Source organism: Pimephales promelas, chromosome 15 (genome assembly GCF_988280905.1).
Source record: "Pimephales promelas chromosome 15, fPimPro1.hap1.1, whole genome shotgun sequence".
Taxonomy (NCBI): Eukaryota; Metazoa; Chordata; class Actinopteri; order Cypriniformes; family Leuciscidae; genus Pimephales; species Pimephales promelas.
The window spans coordinates 33444586-33464566 of record NC_142783.1 but is presented as its reverse complement, the minus strand read 5'-3'; the positions used below and the strand labels follow the sequence as shown (position 1 = coordinate 33464566).

Here is a 19981-nt window from a genome sequence, read left to right as displayed (position 1 = left end):
AAGCTACAGACTGTGTGTTTATCTCAACTCGACGGGACACTGACCTCAGGAGTGATGTCACCCAATCCTGGCTTTCCATTCTCATTCAAACTATCTGACAAATATCAATCACTATATAGTTTATACCATTTCTGTCATAATGTTGTGTATACATACAAAATATAGCAACCTAAATAAATAGAGCTTCAATTTCCAGGGGAAAAAATCATTTCCACATTCTTCAGACTTTAATTTGACCTTTTCTGGTGTCTATGATGGTGTACAAAAGATTTGAGAACTATACATCTATTGTGTCAAATCAGTCACAATTACAACCTCAAAACCAGGGGTGGAGCGTTTCATGTCACAGATAATGATAATAATACACCGGTATTATTGAAGAAACACACCTATGCACAACTCGAGCCAATAGGGAAAACCTCAAGTGCATTATTGGACCAAGCAGAAGTGTGAGGCAAAACATTCTTTCAAAAATATCTAGATATAAAAGTGAGTGATACATTTAGGCAGTTTTTCTTGCTGTGTTCAGATGCAGACTGTCATTCATTATAACATCTATAGAAGATAATCAATTTTCTTTACCCTTCATATCACGGCCCATATCATATCTATCAATATTCAATCCAACAAAAGGTTTAGTGTTATAAAAACAAACAAACAATGGAACTTGGATTATTGGAAAATTTACACATATTTACTAAGGCCTGATTTCTTAACTACAAAAATATACTTCAATTTTCATATTTTTCATCAGCCTTTGGCTCCTCGGGTTTGTGGTGCAGGAAAAGTTTGTCCTACAAGAAAGTGCATCAAGCAACTATAGCTACATCTTTTCCTTTCTGTTTTGGACAATCAATGACCAAATATACATACATACATACATACAAAAAAATAATAATACTGAAGATTTGAATACTCGGTGGATCAGGAAAGGTGTCTGCAAAAACCATGACGAGAACAATAAAGACGTAAAGGAAATAAAAAATAGCCCAAAACACCCCGATATTAATTTGGCAAGGGGATCATTTTTTTTTTTTTAGATAATTAATCAAATGTAAGATTATATAAAAAAGTAAATGCCATCGTATTCATTTCGGTAAATTGTGCAAACCCACATTCCTAATTGTGCGTGATCTCAAATGAATCGGCTCAAGCTTTAGGACTTTGACGGAAGATCTGTTAAAGCTATATAAGTTATAACTGAAACGTTCAGATTTAAATAGGCAATAATTGTCTTTTTCTAAATGCTCTGTGCTCTTTTTAACTGTTAAACACATCACACTGACTCGTAATAAGTGATTAATCACAAACCAGACGGGACTGCAATTTGGTATATAGGTACACCATTGACAAAATATACATAAATATACACCTTTCAATTATTAAATCTAAATAATAAGTACACATAATGAGCTGATGCAAGTGAGGAAAGAGAGAATGACAGCACAGGCCCGTTGTAATGGCACTTTTTTAGACTGTTAATAAATTATCCCGAAATATGGATATACCAAAGCCCATTCTCTCATACAGACAGACAGCCATCTTGTTTCTTAAGCTGGGTCAGGGGGCGCAGAGATGGCTGTACCAATTAGCACCATTTGTGTCCATATTTAACCGTCTCTTAAAAGATCAACACAATCGAATTATACAGAACGCCCGCTGTGACCCCATATGGGCCGACGACAGGAGGCCGACAAACAGCTCGTAGCTCAGTGGACCCTACATCTCTCCTTCAGATGTCTGTCAGTGTCTTTTCTCTGCCATATCATGCCAACTGCAACCTTTGTCCTGACTACAGCTACTTTATATACACGTTTAAAAAAAATATGCACAATATATAATAAACAAGAAAACCAAAGTGGGTTACGTAATGTTGTCCTCGAGATCAAGTCTGACATCTAGGAGACGACTTTCTTTCTTTTTTCAGACGTGGAAAATAGCAGTGTACCTAGTGTTTCTCAATAAACATTTAGATATATGTGAGGCATCATTCTGTGTAATATAATCAAGGCCCAAAGGTTCAGTATGTCAACCTGAAAAAGACACACGGTGCACTAACCACTTCTTTAAAGTTTAAACCAAACGTCACTGTGCCTTCCTTCCCAGAAGAGCGTTTTGGATGAAAGCTGGGACATTTATGACCGATTCAAGGCCACAAAAGTATTCCGGTAACAACCTGATGGAGATGCATTATTGTGTTACTTTGGTGTACCTTGAAGCGCTCAAAGAAAAAGACAAAAAAAAAAAAAAGATGAAATATGAGAGCGGCTCTGCTTCTACATATAAATCCTATGGGCTCTTTTAACTGTTTGACACAATGTATGTAAAGGAGCTCGAATTTCTGCATTCATAATGTCATAATTCTTCCGGTTTTGTATTATTCTTCCACTTTAAGTGTTATTCTCTCCATCCAGGAGTGTTGAGGCACTTGGGGAAGGACTATCCCAACCTGTAAGGCTGCATCCACAGTGTTACATTTCATATGTGGCAATCCCAACATCTATTTCCTCTTTTATCTGCATTTTCATGTTTAAGAAGCACCAGCTGCGTCCTTTAGATCAAAAAGCACAGTTGGATCCGAAGTTTCGAGGTACCAGACTTCCAAAAAAGTGGGACTTTCTTTCGATCTCCAAGGGAATGGACAATAACCTTGGGTGGTTGACAAGTGATCCTTCTTGTATTGTGAGATTGCTCTTCTTGAACTTATTGGACATCAGGTTGTGCCACAAAAACCAGTAAGATGTTGGTTTGAGTGTACATGAAAAGAAGGAAGACTGAGAAGCAGAAACAAGAGAGATATCCTTCACATATGTCCAGAATATTTTACAGTGAGCCTGTCCATGAGCAAAAATGTCAAATATGGGGCAGTGTACAACATTTCGGGAGAGATCCCCGTCAGTCTGTGAATGTAGGAAGTCTGGTCTCCTTTTGACTTGGGTCAATAGTTCACCTTGGTGACTGGTCTTTCACGACCCCCTCCATCCACCAGCTGGTTGACAGAGCGCTTGCGGTTGCGTTTAAGTTTCGAGTCCTTGTCAAAGACTTCACCTGAGCGAAGCGCCGACACTAGATCATCGAACTCTCCCACCTCCTCTGACACGCTGCCGCCCGCGCTTTTCTTCACTCGTCTCTCTCGTTCCCGCTGGTCCTTCAGCTGGGGTGGATAAATGAACAGAGACAATGTCAAATAGCTAACAAAAAAAACATTTATTTAAATTAAAGTTCTAAAAGCGGCTTGTTTGGATGTCGGGAGCTTTGTGACATCACAATCGCAAATATATCTGGATATGAAGCAACTGCAGACTCGTCACGGAGACTCACGTGTAGCCTAGAGTTGTTGTTAAACTACTGAATGATGTTGTTAAACTATTTGAATGATTATGTATTTCTTTTATGAAATCAATAATTAAGTATATTCATTGTTACTTAATCATTTATTGACATAAATGTATTCTTTGTGCTTTTGCTTGTGAAATCATATACTTAAATGCATGCTGATGTAAGTCACCAGCTTCTTTTAGGTGCACAAGGCCATTTGTCTCTTTCTCTGGTCTCAGGAGAAATGTTTGTGGATCCTAAAGGCGTCGTGAACACATGTCCAACACATATGATACTTCTCTGTACAGATGGTCAAGCTATATTGAGCATTGCTATATTGAACTTTAATTGTTGTAATAAATGTATTCTTTCTATTATATTTGCTTTCTGGGGAGCAAATGTTATCTGTTTTTCTCCCAAACGAGTTTTAATTTACTGTATTTTATTTTTATCATAATTTTTATTTTTCATTATTTCTTATTTTTTATTCTAAACTGTTTTAATTATTCTGATTTCTTTTGATTCTTTTAATTTCTTCCATGTAAAGCACTTTGAATTGCCATTGTGTATGAAATGTACTATATAAATAGACTTGCCTTGCCTTGCCTTACTGCGCTCTGTTACCGGTAGGCGTGGCCTCCTAGGGCAGCGAAGCAAGTGCATTCTGGGAGTTGTTGTCTTACATTTCAGTACATGTCAATTACATGTCAATACATTTTCTGGCTTTTCTCAGTCTAGAAAGCTCCAAATTCAAAAATAAATTTCACAGATTTCTTCTACATAAATGACCCATTTTCCAGAGGTGAAGTATCCCTTTAAAGGTGACAGCCCCGTTTTTGAGCAAAAACCTTTACCAACAATATAAGTTATTAAGGAACATAAAATAATAACAAAAACAGACATGTTACAGCAGCTGTTAACGATTAGAGGCTGCAAAGACAGAAGGGCCTCCAAGCTAGTGGGAAATCATCCAGATTAACTTTATCTCTGGATCCTGTAAACATCTCTGTGTGTATTTTGAGTATTGTGTATTGTACCATGGCCTCCATGCGTATTCTCCGCTCTTCCTCCTCCTTGCGTCGCTGCATGTTCTCCAGGTCGTGTCGGGCCTCGCTGAACGACTGCAGGAAGATGTCAAAGATACCGAAGAACTCATCCGGCTGCATGCGACCTTCCTCCTCTCCAAAATGCTTCAGAGACTTGGAGAACTGGAGTGAAGAGGAAAGAGAGGAGAGTGATAACCTAATGAAGATAAGTGTGTACTTGGGCTGTGGGCTATTTCAACCTGTGAATTGGATATGTTACTGTGCACCATGTTTGTGAAGGTAGCTATTGGCTAAGGCTGGGTAGTACAGACTCTCAAAAAATGGTACGAAAGTGGTCACTAGGCCGCTACCCTTTAAAAAAATTACACAAATACATATTAGTCCCTAACTGGTACATGTTAGTTCCTTTTGAAAGGGTACCTCCCCAGTGACAGCTTTTCTATTACAGATGTCTCTTAATCACTTAGTCATTTTCAGACATTTCATATACACCTCTTAAACATCTCCAAGACATTTCGATGACATATCATAGACATCTTCAAGACATCTCATGGACATCTTAAAGACATCTCTAAAACATTTCATAGACATCTCTTAAACATCTCAAATATATGTCCTAGACATCCACAAAATATATCCTAGACATGTCTCATGGACATCTCCAAGACATCTCATGGACATCTGCTTGACATCTCATGGACATATTGTAGACATCTCAAAGATATCTCTTAAACATCTCATAGACATCTCTTAAACATCTCCTAGACATTTCCAAGACATATCATAAACATCTCCAAGACATCTCTTAAACATCTCATATAAATGTCCTAGACATCCTCAAAATATATCCTAGACATCTCCAAGACAACTGCTAGACATCTTATGGACAACTCATAGACATCTCCAAGACATCTCATGGACATGTTGTAGACATCTCCAAGACATCTCTTGGACATCTCAAAGATATCTCTTAAACATCTCATAGACATCTCTTAAACATCTCCAAGACATATCATTGATATCTCCAAGACATCTGCTAGACATCACTTACACATCTCCAAGACATCTCATGAACATGGACATCTGCTAGATATCACTTAGACATCTCCAAGACATATCATAGACTTCTCCAAGACATCTCATGGACATCTCCAAGACATCTCTTAAACATCTCATATAAATGTCCTAGACATCCTCAAAATATATCCTAGACATCTCAAAGACATCTGCTAGACATCTTATGGACATCTCATAGACATCTCCAAGACATTTCATGGACATATTGTAGACATCTCCAAGACATCTCTTGGACATCTCAAAGATATCTCTTCAACATCTCATAGACATCTCTTAAACATCTCCAAGACATATCATTGACATCTCCAAGACATCTGCTAGACATCACTTAGACATCTCCAAGACATCTCATGGACATCTCCAAGACATCTGCTAGATCTCACTTAGACATCTCCAAGACATCTCATGGACATCTAATTGACATCTCATGGACATATTGTAGACATCTCTTGGACATCTCATGGACATCTCAAAGACATCTCTAAAACATTTCATAGACATCTCTTAAACATCTCAAATATATGTCCTAGACATCCTCAAAATATATCCTAGACATCTCAAGGACATCTCCAAGACATCTCCAAGACATCTCATGGACATCTCCAAGACATCTCATGGACATCTGCTTGACATCTCATGGACATATTGTAGACATCTCAAAGATATCTCTTAAACATCTCATAGACATCTCTTAAACATCTCCTAGACATTTCCAAGACATATCATAAACATCTCCAAGACATCTCTTAAACATCTCATATAAATGTCCTAGACATCCTCAAAATATATCATAGACATCTCCAAGACAACTGCTAGACATCTTATGGACAACTCATAGACATCTCCAAGACATCTCATGGACATATTGTAGACATCTCCAAGACATCTCTTGGACATCTCAAAGATATCTCTTAAACATCTCATAGACATCTCTTAAACATCTCCAAGACATATCATTGATATCTCCAAGACATCTGCTAGACATCACTTACACATCTCCAAGACATCTCATGAACATGGACATCTGCTAGATATCACTTAGACATCTCCAAGACATATCATAGACTTCTCCAAGACATCTCATGGACATCTCCAAGACATCTCTTAAACATCTCGTATAAATGTCCTAGACATCCTCAAAATATATCCTAGACATCTCAAAGACATCTGCTAGACATCTTATGGACATCTCATAGACACCTCCAAGACATTTCATGGACATATTGTAGACATCTCCAAGACATCTCTTGGACATCTCAAAGATATCTCTTCAACATCTCATAGACATCTCTTAAACATCTCCAAGACATATCATTGACATCTCCAAGACATCTGCTAGACATCACTTAGACATCTCCAAGACATCTCATGGACATCTGCTAGACATCACTTAGACATCTCCAAGACATCTCATGGACATCTCCAAGACATCTGCTAGATCTCACTTAGACATCTCCAAGACATCTCATGGACATCTAATTGACATCTCATGGACATATTGTAGACATCTCTTGGACATCTCATGGACATCTCAAAGATATCTCTTAAACATCTCATAGACATCTCATAGACATTTCCAAGACATTTCATAGACAATTCCAAGACATCCTCAAAATATATCCTAGACATCTCATGGACATATCCAAGACATCTGCTAGACATCACTTAGACATCTCCAGGACATCTCATGGACATATTGTAGACCTCTCCTCAACATCTCATGGACATCTCATGGATATCTCTTACACATCTCATAGACATCTCTATACTCCACCATCCAACATTTTCAATGCATTGTCAATCCCTGCTACATTTTACCTCAAAAAATACACATGGATGCCAAGACAGGGAGATTAATCCTGTTCACAGTGAGTGCTCAGAAATGACAAAAATCACTGCATTGGGCCATAAGCTTGCAATGATTGTTCACTGAATGTACGTACCCAAGGCTATCCACTTTTAGTGTGGTTTGGCATATCAAGGTGTTAAAGCCATTTGAAGATCAGTCTGCCAAAAGAGGATATACCAAGTAGATTTGCCATGGGGAACTCATTTATCTCAGTTCTAACTGTCATCTGTCTCATTGTGATTCTGGCCAAGTCTTCATCTCCGTCTCCACAGCTCAATGAAGCCACTAATTATCTTACGAAGAAGTGATACTCCATGTGAAGTCAAAACGAGTCAGCCTTTATGGGGACGGTTAATGTTTAGTAATATTATTGATTTAACTGCACTGACACTGAATGAAAACTCAATTTAAACCGAATTCAGCTGGATAATGACACTAGCTTTGCAACACTGACTGTTATTAAACTGAATTGAATCAAAATTAAACTGAATAATGACTTCAGCATCTTAGCGTTGACAATACTCCTCCCTTGTTCTCAGCCGTAGTGTTTGTGTTCATTTTAACCCACCTCGGGGGACAGGATTTCTTACTGGAGACTGAATTCTGACCCTTGGAATGAAGCAGGAAGAGGTAGATCTGTCTGGAAAGCACAGGGAGGCCTTTGTGTCCTCACAGCTCACAGAGCTTCAGGGTGAGCCATTTCTCAAGAAGTCTCGCCAAACTTTAATGGCATTACTAAATAAATAACTTGGAAAATGGTGGAAAGGGTTAAAGCGACGGTTCAGGAGTTCGGAAGTGACCAAAACACATCCCTACTCACACTTTCCACCACCACAAACACACATCTTCAAAGTGTTCCCAATGGCTGTCTCTTTCATGTACTTGAGAGTTGGGGACATGCACTCTAAAAAATGCTGGGTTATTTTAACCCAACTTTGGGTCAAATATGGACTAACCCAGCCGTTGGGTTAATTTTTTACATTACATTTTTAACCCAACATTTAGGGTTTGTCCATATTTGACCCAAAATTGGGTTAAAACAACCCAGCATTTTTTAGAGTGTACCATCGTGGGGGTGGGGTTGAGTCCAAGCCACATTTCAAAAGAAATAAATCTCCGCAAACCCCTGGAGAAAAAGCCCTGAGAAATTTAGGACCGGCTGCCGGGATTCCCCGGGATGTTTAAGTCATCATACCGAGTACACAAAGCCTTTTTCTTTCTTTCTTTCTCTCTCATTCCTTCATCCTTCTAAGATATCAGGCCCGGCTCCACGCACAGGGTTGGCAGGGCTCTAAACGATGGAGAAGGGGGTTGGGAAGGCTGTGACCCACTCAAAGACCCTGTTCTGCCCTCAACAATAACTCTGAGCTCATGTTGGAGAAAACATTTCCAGCCCTAGGCACTGAAGGAACAATCCATGCCTTTTGTTTTCTCTCCCTCTCTGCCAAGGAACTCCTTTGTGTGATTGTATCTGGCTAAAATGAATCCCTTTCTTTTGGAATGGAGATGAGGAAAAGTATTATTAGGTTGGATATTTGAGGTTATTGTGCCTGAATTATTAAGAGAAGACGTTACCTTATCTTTGGCTTCATTGAGTAGTTCCTCGAGTTCAGAGAAGCTGAAGCTAGCGACGGTGATGAAGTCACTGACCACTGGGACGAACTTGTCTCCCCGATCACTTGCTTGGCTCTGCTGGTATCGTAACTCCTGATATAAACAGATGTAAAATTTGTTTTTACTGATACACTGTCCTACCTATTCAGTGGGCAAATTGACTGTTTATTTTATAAATGTATATTTGAGTTCATTTTCAAATTATTTATTTATAGTTTATTAAATATTAAAGGTGCATTGTGCAAGTCTCAGAGTTTTTGCAGAACTACACCCCCTCTGGTGACAAGCGAAACTGCAACCAGAGGTGTGCACGCTCACGGACCACACACACACGTTTGCACATCTTTTCTTACAGTCATAATGTCTTCAGAGGTAATAAAGTTATAAATCTGCAAGTCATTTTAAATATATGAAAGGAAAGGCAATTGACGAGGGTAATGTTAGTAGAAAACTTCGTTTTTTGTTTCCATCTATCTCCATGTTCAACTGTTTTATGTGCTTACTTTATCCACTTATGATTGTATTAATATGGAAACATGTTCATGAACAATATAACTTTGTATAAGAGCCGTTTGATCTCTCCGTTTGTTGAAAGCTTCCCGATGTCGACTCTCGTCTTATTCCCACGCCTGGCACTAGACACAAGTTTTTATTTTCTTTGTCTTACGTGGAGTTTGCGTTGGGGTTTGGAATGAACTACAAGCCGGTCTCTTTGAATCCATCGTCTTTTGTGGAAAGTTGACTAAAGTTTTGTCGCTCGAGTTGTCTTCTCTGATACGGAGAATGGCGGCGAATACACAAACCTGCCAGACATCGCCAGACAAGCGTGAACGCGCATGACATCACGCCCAGTCTCAAATCCGTCCCGAATCCCTCTTTTTTATTTTACTGTACAGGATTATAGAGGCGATCACAGTGATCAGAGAAGGGCTCATTCAGCCAATCAGGCGATTGTATAAGCATGTATGGGTTAGAAAAATGGGTATTTTTAAAATGAAATGTTGCACAATGCATCTTTAAGTAAAATAAATATAAATGCTAAATTGATTGGCTTTATATCAGCTTGATATCTCTAAGATATCGGCATCAGCAATCAAAAAAATCAATATCGGTAATATCATATTTTACCTTGTCTAGAAGATTCTTCACTAGCAAAAAAACATTAGGTAGCTAATAATAAAATACTAAATAAAGACTATGTCAGTTATGTTTGAGGGGTGTCTCTGATGAGAACGTTTTTAACTGTTCACAGGAATACATGACGGATGCCTCACCGCCTCCAGAGCTTTCAGGCCGTTCCTGATGCTGAACACTTCCTTCTCCAGCTCAGCCAGACTGTGGGAAAATAACAGTATGACAAAACCATAAACTGATCCACAAAACAGCCCAAGCACACACCACAAACAATATAAGGTGGGACTGATATATAATATAATATAATATAATATAATATAATATAATATAATATAATATAATATAATATAATATAATATAATATAATATAATATAAGGTGGGACTCACTTGACTTTGGCAGCTTCTGGTACACTGAATAAGTCCTGTTGTATATTGAGGATGTCAGGGTAATTCTTCTCAAAGATCATGATCAGGTAATGCAACATGGTGATGTTCCTGTTCAAAATGCAAATAGAATAATGATGTATTTCAAAAATTCAAGCAATGAAATAATTAACAAATATACCAGTGTTATAAATCCATTCACTTCAAATCTTCTTAAAGGAGAAGTTCACTTAAAAAAAAAAAACTTTTGCTGATAATTTACTCACCCCCATGTCATCCAAGATGTTTCTTCAGTCGAAACGAAATTAAGGTTTTTGATGAAAACATTCCAGGATTTTTCTTCATATAATGGACTTCAATGGGAACCAAACAGTTCAAGGTCCAAATGAGAGTTTCAAACTAATCTTTTTTTCATTTTTTCAGTCATTTGGTTGATTCAATGAACAAAATGACCCATATGACTCAAAAAAAGATTCATTCATTCGAGTTTGAACAGGAGAGTCACGAACAGAACAGAGCAAAGAGCTTATAAAACTTAAACTTTGTTATTTATTTATTAAATGAGCGATCGTTTCTCTAGATAAGACCCTTATTCATCGTCTGGTGTCGTTTAAAGCCCTTTGAACAGTTTGCACTGAAACTCTCATTTGGACCCCATTGAAGTCCATTATATGAAGAAAAATCCTGGAATGTTTTCATCAAAAACCTTAATTTCTTTTCGACTGAAGAAAGAAAGACATGGACATCTTGGATGACATGGGGGCGAGTAAATTATCAGCAAAAGTATTTTTAAAAGTGAACTGCTCCTTTAATGCAATTTATTCCATCAAACTTATTTGAAAACAGAAATGCAATTAAACGTTATATTGCAAAACAGCACAAGAGAAAAAAAAAATAGATATGTCTCATGTGAGGACACAATGTATCTCATGTAGACACAAATAATGTACACTTTTTTAACAATTCATTGAGTGAACTCAGATCAGTAAAATGAATTGTCAAAGGTAGCGGTGAAAAGGCCAAAAGATGCTTTGATTGAAAAAGTTGAACAAGCTAAGAAATAGATCCTCTTCATTGACCTCTGACCTGTCTATACTTGACTTTGTGTCCACGATCTTGTTGAGGCTGGACACTTTGAAACCATATGCGTTGCCCCGCTGTCCTTTGTTCATGAAGTTCCCGAAAGCCAAAACCACTTCCAGAACCTGTGTCAGACGCTTGCTTTTCATCACCTCACGCGACGCGCACAGAATAGCTAGAAAAGAAATGCACCAAAAAACTGTTTGGTTAATGACATTTTTCTAAATCTTCTTTTGTGTTCCATACGAACACAAGCCATACGAGTTTGGAATGACACGAGGACGAGTAAATGATGACAGAATTGGGTGAAGTATTGCTTTTTGTTATAAACACCCACATGAAAGTCTGTCATTCAGAAAATTTGTACACAATCCCCAACATGTGTTCACTTTAAAAAAAACTTTTGCTGATAATTTACTCACCCCCATGTCATCCAAGATGTCCACGTCTTTCTTTCTTCAGGCGAAAAGAAATTAAGGTTTTTGATGAAAACATTCCAGGATTTTTCTCCATATAATGGACTTCAATGGGGTCCAAATGAGAGTTTCAGTGCAAACTGTTGAAAGGGCTTTAAACGATTCCAGACGATGAATAAGGGTCTTATCAAGCGAAACGATCGCTCATTTAAAAAATAAATAACAAAGTTTAAGTTTTATAAGCACAAATGGTCGCCTTGCTCTGTTCTGTGATGCGCGTTCGTGACTCTCCTGCTCGAACTCGTTCATCAAAATGAATGAATCTTTTTTCGAGTCATTTCGTTCGTTGAATGAACCAAATGACTCAAAAAAATTGTTCATTTTTATGAACGAGTTCGAACAGGAGAGTCACAAAGGCGCATCACAGAACAGAGCAAGGCGACCATTTGTGCTTATAAAACTTAAACTTTGTTATTTATTTTTGAAATGGCCGCTCGTTTCGCTTGATAAGACACTTATTCATCGTCTGGAATCGTTTAAAGCCTTTTGAAGCTGCACTGAAACTCTCATTTGGACCTTGAACCGTTTGGACCCCATTAAAGTCCATTATATGGAGAAAATACTGGAATGTTTTCATCAAAAACCTTAATTTCTTTTCGACTGAAGAAAGAAAGACGTGGACATCTTGGATGACATGGGGGTGAGTAAATTATCAGCAAAAGTTTTTTTTTTTTAGAAGTGAACTACTCCTTTAAATATTTCGGCTAATTTGATTGTGCTTTCAACTACCAATTAGAATGTAATGTAATGTAATTCCATTCCACAGTGGAATAAGTCAGCATTTGGATCATCAACTAAGATTCAATGCGATTCATTATACCTCACTATGTTTTTGTGAGTGTGTGAACCAGTCTCAACTCCAGTTTTGCCTCACAATTCCCATCATAACAGCAGTCGCTCCAGCGGGAACCAGAAAGAGCATGCAACTTTGATGCTTGTCCACAATTTTCCCACAAAAAAAAAAAGAAAGAAAAGTTTTCCCGGAGGATCTTAGCCAAAGTTAGACTTCCTTTGCCTAGATGCTAAAACATTCAAAATGCCTTCCTGTTGACACATTTTAATGTGTAAGGATGGGCCAGAGAGGTTGATTTGTTTTGTCTGTGTGGACGGTGCCCAACCTCTCTGCTCTATAACGCTTAATTAGACACTGCTATCAACTTAGTCTTGTTGCATGTTTTGTAGACATTGACAAGTCAGGGAAACTACGGGATCCTTTCATCTTTTCACTTTGAGGTTGTGTAAATCAGTATGAGGTAATATTTTTACCACAATATGGAATCCGTGAACATTTTTCCACAGAGAATGACATGATGGTGGTTAAACGAGGGTGTTTTGGGGTGAACTGTCCCTTTAAGGATAGCTAAAAGAGAGAGAGAGGTCTTGAACCAGAATTTGGGCTGGCTTATGTTCACCCAAAGTACTTTGTAAGCACATGCACGCCACGACTCTTTCATGAAAAGCTTGAAACTCTTTGAAGAAAAAAAGCAGTGTTTATGAGAACGACTCTACCCTCTATACATGTGCCAGCTTTCCAAAACAGCCTCCGTGGAAACAGTGCTCTTTATTTGAACTGGAGATAAATTCAAGTAGAAGAGCCACACACACACACACACACACTCACAAACACACCAGACCTGACTCATGCTCTCATATTCACTTCTCCCATAATTCCAGGACAGTTTATGGCCTCTGTCACTCGAATGTGAGTGAAACCTACCAACCTTCAACCTTGGGCTTCGTCTCGGCCAGACGCTCGGCGAACTTCTTCTTGAAGAAAAGAGACTGGAGCCTCTGTTGATAGTGGTCGATTCTGGTGGAGAGAAAGTAAATCATTCAGCTTCAGCCATACAGGGTCACATTTTTAATGTTGCTGGTTCCCATTATTATCAATGGCATTTCATTTTATTACATTAAAGATCAAGAATAGCAATAATGCATTACAATGATAAATAATCATATTATTATTAGGGCTGTCAAACGATTAATCGCATCCAAAATAAAAGTTTGTGTTTACATAATATATGTGAGTGCACTGTGTATAATTATTTTATACAAATACACTCACATGCTTGTATATTTAAGAAATATTTTCATGTATATACTGTAGATTATACATATAAATATAAATATTTTATATATAAATAATATTTTTTTCTTAAATATACATGCATGTGTGTGTATTTATATAAAATAATTATACACAGTGCACCCACATATATTATGTAAACACAAACTTTTATTTTGGATGCGATTAATCGCAATTCAATATTTTAATCGTTTGACAGCACTAATATATATATATATATATATATATATATATATTAAGAAAATCCTGTTATGCATGTACCAAGTATGTAAGTCAAAGTATATAGGAAACATGTCTGACTTTGCAGGTTGTTGCTTTGCAAAATGTCAATATCGTTTATACAAGTACACATGCTGTTCAGTCATGGCTGCATTAATGTACTTGCGTAAAGTATGTGTGTGGCCTTATTCATCTTTTCTGGATTTGCATAGATTTTCTGATAAATGATGGATTTCCCAGGGTATGATGTGGTGTAAGATTGAACAGAGAATTTGGAGAATTCTAGACACCACAGATTTTTAGAAATGAAATGCTTTTTTTTTTTTTTAAATAAAATATGCTGGAAAAAAATCACTAAAGAAAATATATAAATCACAAAATCAACTAAAAATCACTGCCTGCTTTGTCATTTATGCACTTCAATAATAAATCCTCTGATGAAGAACTTGCGTTTGCATTATTCTTCACTTTTTTTCCCCTTTTTTTTAACCATTGTCCTCATTTATCATCTAAGCTTCAATCATTTGTACCTGCTCATCTCAAACAGAAAGCGGTCGGCCCGGGCCATACGCTCAAGCTCATGTTTGTGTTCCTCCAGAAGGTCAATATCACTTTTCTCAGGAATAAACTTCAGCAGCTGTGAATGTACAATACATTTACACATACATTTAGTTTAGTTCATTACATAAGCATGAAATGAACTAATCAAAAAGATAGTGTTTTTTTTTTATTGACGAATCCAACAAAACACTCACCTGTTCCAACATGTCTTTAGCCAGCTCTTCCCTCTCATCCATCTCTAGAATGGCTCTTTTAATCTCTTCATTGCTCATTTTTAACCTGTATGAACAGAAAGGGCTTTCTTAATCCTGTAAATTGTTGTTAAGAAAGTAAAAACACCAATAGTATGTCAAATCATCCTATGATGTGACATAAAAGGTCAGACCTGGCCTAAAAATCAATGTACAATCAATCTTCTCTCCGCTTAGTTGGGATCAATACAAATCTGTCCACATCACAGAACACCATCAATCTATTCCTGGCCTCATTAAGGCATTATGAACTGCATTAGATAGCTTGTTTCTACATTGAACAGACACTATTTTCAAAACTCACATTTGTTTTTTTGCTTTAAGCTCAAAGAAAAGCTCTGAATGTCTTTGCTGAAAAAAGTAAAATGTTCAGTGAATAATCTTTCAATTTTTTTTATGTGGGTGCACTGTGTATAATTTATATATATATATATATATATATATATATACATGCATGTATATTTAAGAAAAAAATATTATTTATTTATAAAATATTTATATTTATATACAATATAAATTATATATAAATCGATATACAGTTTATACATGAAAATATTTCTTAAATATATACAAGCATGTGTGTGTATTTATATATATAAAATAATTATACACAGTGCACCCACATATATTATGTAAACACAAACTTTTATTTTGGATGCAATTAATCGCGATTAATCATTTGACAGCTCTAATTTTGTTTAAAATCAACTCCTGGATTTGGCTAAATGAATTCACCTTTTCTTTGAAGTAAGATTATGAGATCATGTTAATTGAAAAAGAAAACCAACGATGTTCACGAATAAATCATTTATAATAAACACTAATCCTAATAGTTTTCCATTAAGAATTGTTCATTTAGATTTTATAATGAATTTAAGAACAACTGTCAGTAAATCAAGTGGCAATCTGTCTTAGTTTTCAGATTCAAATGAGAAAAATCTTTTTTTATGCAACTAAAATAAGTTATGACCAGTTTTTACACAAATGACTAGTAAAGCTAGTCTTAAAATTTTATGCAATGGGTCACAGAACATTTCAGTACACCATTTCCTACTATAAATTAACATCGTAACAACAATCAAACAACATACAAATGACATTTTTTTACTGTTTACATCGTTTTTAAGTTATGGCATCTCAACTAGCAAACTATTGAGTTAGAAGAACTTAATAATTGGTAACATAAACACAAAGTTGAGTTTTTCAATCTTTGGAATTAAAATAGACCCACATCATCACACACCTTCCAGCACACCTAGAGATTGGCATGGGGTACTTTCCATAAGATCATCTTTCAATGCAAATCAAACCAGCTATTAGGCTAACTGAAGTAAAACCATGCCAATCTCTAGGCATGGTGAATGGATATTTTAATTGCAAAGGCCAAGGGAACTTTATCAGGATGCATATTATCCTGGATCCATGAAATAACTGGCTTTTAAAAATAAAAATCTGCCTGACTCTATGGGAATTTAACATAAGGGTGTCCTGACTTATGCACCCTGTATTTTAAGGAAAAACATTTATTTATTTATGATGCATTATTCATTCACAAAGAAAATTGGTGTCCTTAAAGGTTGGAGTTTTCCTCATTTTTCTAATTAAGGCATTAAGATCAATTTCCAAAAGATGATTTTTTATTCCTCTTTTTAGGCAACTTTAGCATGGGGGCCAAAACTTATTCACATCACTGTATCTGTTATCCAGGATATCCATTAACATTGGCGCTAACAATGCCGACAAGTACGTACTTGGAAAGCAGGATGACACAGTTCTGGGCCCTCCGGCCGTCGATGACTGACAGCTCTTTGACTTTGCGCGAGCTTAGATAAAGGTCATCCATTGATCCCGTCTCTTTCTGCAGAAGAGGAGAAAACCCACTATCATCATGGCTGTTTGGATCCTCTTTATAACAATGAAACGCATCAAATAATTCTTGATTGAAAAATGTAATAAAGAGATATAAACGATTAAAAAACAAAACTCGTTTTTAATAACCAATGATATTTTTTGTCATTTCAATGGTTGCAGTGAAGAATAAAACACACGATATATGCGAAACTTTCCATTTTTTTCTCGGAAAGCCAGTATTGAGAACAGTGTGTCAGAAATGATCATGCAGCTGAAGAACCACAGATGCTTGGCTGTTTCAGCGAGAACATTTACATCTATTTATAGGTCCAGACCGTTTCCTGTGCTGTGAATGTTCGATGAGGTTACACGGGTCATGTCACTCCACAGCGCTCCAAAGAAAGCACACTTCTAACACACAACTCTCTCGAAGCAGTACATGAAGAATGTTTCACATGTTTCACATCTGCTAATTCATGCTAATTGCTAATTGTGCTAATTACAGTCATTTAGCCACTGTGCTGTCATAGTAGTTTAGCGGATTCTCATAATTACGCACCAATTATTCACTCTAGGCGTTCGAGAAGGACGATTTTACTATTCCAAGATCTCTGAAAGACTTTGAAATTAATGTTTGGTGTGTTTTATCTTACCTAAAGGGTATCCGAGATGTAGGTGTCTTTGTTTGCGCAGTAGTTTCAATTTTGATATTTTTAGGTCAAACCGTTCTTGTCTGTCAGTCATATAATGGAGGTCTATGGTCACCACCTCAAAGAGCATGCACAGAGAAGTCCAGATTAAACATGATTTAATGACTCGTAAATGTAAGTACACATTGATGGCCTAAGACACGAAACGAACGGTTTGTGTGAGAAAACCAACATTATTTATATCGTTTTAACTCTTGTAACCACAGCCACGTCCAAGTGATCTCTCGCGCCTGTACGTCACTCATTGTTTACACAGAGATTTCGGAAGTGTTACCCTTCACTGTGAAGATCTAAACATATTTAGATATACAGGAAGCTGCAATGGAAGACGATTTCGATATTTCAACAGACAACGTTGATTTTTTTTTCCGCAACCGCGCAAGAGATCACTTCCGCCGCTTTTCGGCGCTTGCGCAGATTGAAACGCCCTCGCTCTCAAAGTACTTGGACGTGGCTGAGGTAAAAACGATATTAATACTGTTCGTTTTCTCACTCAAACCGCTCGTTTTGCGTCTTAGGCCATCAATGTGTACTTAGTCATTAAATCATGTTTAATCTGGACTTCTCTGTGCATGCTCTTTGAGGTGGTGACCATAGACCTCCATTATATGACTGACAGACAAGAACGGTTTGACCTAAAAATATCAAAATTGAAAATACTGCAGAAACAAAGACACCTACATCTTGGATGCCCTTGAGGTAAGATAAAACATACCAAACATTAATTTCAAAGTGAACTATCCCTTTAATAACAGCCCTTAAAGGTGTGCAGTATAGTAGGTTTAATCGGAGCAACCACTCACCTGCTTGAAGGATTGGTTAGTGAGCAGCTCCTGGCCAGGCAGAGGAACAGCAACAGAGAAAGAAGAAAAACATCGGGAACACATGCAGAAGTTAACAAATCAAGCAGCAGAAGAAACAGCAAACATTCTCACAGGCCTCATGAAGAAATCATGATTATTGTGTTTAAAATCACTCTTCGGCCTGAGAGCATATCTGCAGCATTTCTGCTCTAAATGCACTAAAACGCTACTTCATGCTTAAAGCACTAAGACATCTACTACATGCCATCCAGCAAAGAACAACTGCTGTAAAGCTTGAGGTTCCCAAAAGCAGAAGATCATGAGATACAACTCTCAAGAGCAACACTTGCATACTTGCTGCCTCTGATAAGCTGAAAACATCTTCTCAATGTCCTTCAGGTCAAGAACCTTAAAGGGCCTTCGGTCATCAATCTCATACCAGATGGTACCAGTGATCTTGTTCTGCAAACATAGGAAAGGAGCGTTAGTCTCAGTTCATTTAAATCCACCCATATACTTGCGTTATACGCTAAACGGTTTTTAGAGATAAAACTCTTTACATTCGATTATCATGAAAACAAATCTCAGAGAACGGTCAACTAGGTACCAATGTGTTATTAGTAGGGCTGGGTATTGACACAAATTCGATTCGATTTTGATTCACAAGCTTGCAATTTGGTTCGATTCAATATTGATTATTTTGGATATTAGTTACAATAAATGGCAAATTTTCTCAAGGGAATTAAATCTCTTAACTAGCCTACTAGGCTTCATTAGCCTAATATGAAGGTAATAATGAACTGTTTTGTAGCTATACAAACACTTAAATTACACTTTTATTTATTTTTATAATAAGAAGATTATATGAAATATAAACATTTAAATGGTGGCTGTGATAAAAACTTGCCAGATTTATTCAAATATGCATTAAATATTGAAGAACATTAAGATTATAATGCATATGTAATATGGTGTATATATTTAGCAAAATGCTCCTCTCTAGAGTTATTTTTTCTAGCTGACTAACGAGTTGATGTGGGTTTTCTGAGGTAAATATGACGATACATGACATTGATTACAAGCTGTTTAACTGACGTCTTTCCACGGTTGAAACGCTGATTGAGTGAATCAATGTGACATGATACGGATTTCGATAAGTTGTACTCTATCTTTAACACACTTTCAGATGCTCATTCATGTTTATTTGGCGCTGTGACTGGTATTATTAAGCCGGAAGAGCGATCTCACGCCACAGCGCCAAAACCTTAATTATGTTTTTGAATTTCTAAAGAAAATGGACGTAATTTGAAATTTGAGACTTTTATTCATATCAATAGTAACAAAGGACAAAGATTATTGCGATTTTTTGGATGCGCGCAGCCGCGATACAATATCCCATTCATTCAAATGAAACAGGATGACTAATCGATTCTTGAGATTTAAGAATCGATGTCGGTTTCGTAAAAATGAGAATCGATTAATATCGAGAAATTGATATTTATTACCCAGCCCTAGTTATTA

General features: G+C 36.9%; 1 protein-coding gene across 6 annotated transcripts in view; it reads right to left on the bottom strand.

The window, feature by feature from the left end:
* Nucleotides 1-205: 205 nt before the first annotated feature.
* daam2 (dishevelled associated activator of morphogenesis 2) overlaps nt 206-19981 on the bottom strand; it is a 111529-nt gene continuing 91753 nt past the window's right edge. For 4 of the 6 annotated variants that reach the window (XM_089120570.1, XM_089120571.1, XM_089120572.1 and 1 more), the window contains 12 exons: nt 18815-18922; nt 18461-18490; nt 16848-16954; nt 15040-15124; nt 14815-14921; nt 13701-13789; nt 11510-11678; nt 10427-10534; nt 10179-10239; nt 8866-8997; nt 4356-4526; nt 206-3154 (listed from right to left, as the gene is read on the bottom strand). In XM_089120570.1, the coding sequence (XP_088976696.1) occupies nt 2939-3154; nt 4356-4526; nt 8866-8997; nt 10179-10239; nt 10427-10534; nt 11510-11678; nt 13701-13789; nt 14815-14921; nt 15040-15124; nt 16848-16954; nt 18461-18490; nt 18815-18922 (1383 nt within the window). In that variant the 3' untranslated portion in view covers nt 206-2938. The remainder of the gene's footprint in view (nt 3155-4355; nt 4527-8865; nt 8998-10178; nt 10240-10426; nt 10535-11509; nt 11679-13700; nt 13790-14814; nt 14922-15039; nt 15125-16847; nt 16955-18460; nt 18491-18814; nt 18923-19981) is intronic. The other 2 variants (XM_089120575.1, XM_089120574.1) reach the window with 1 other exon arrangement.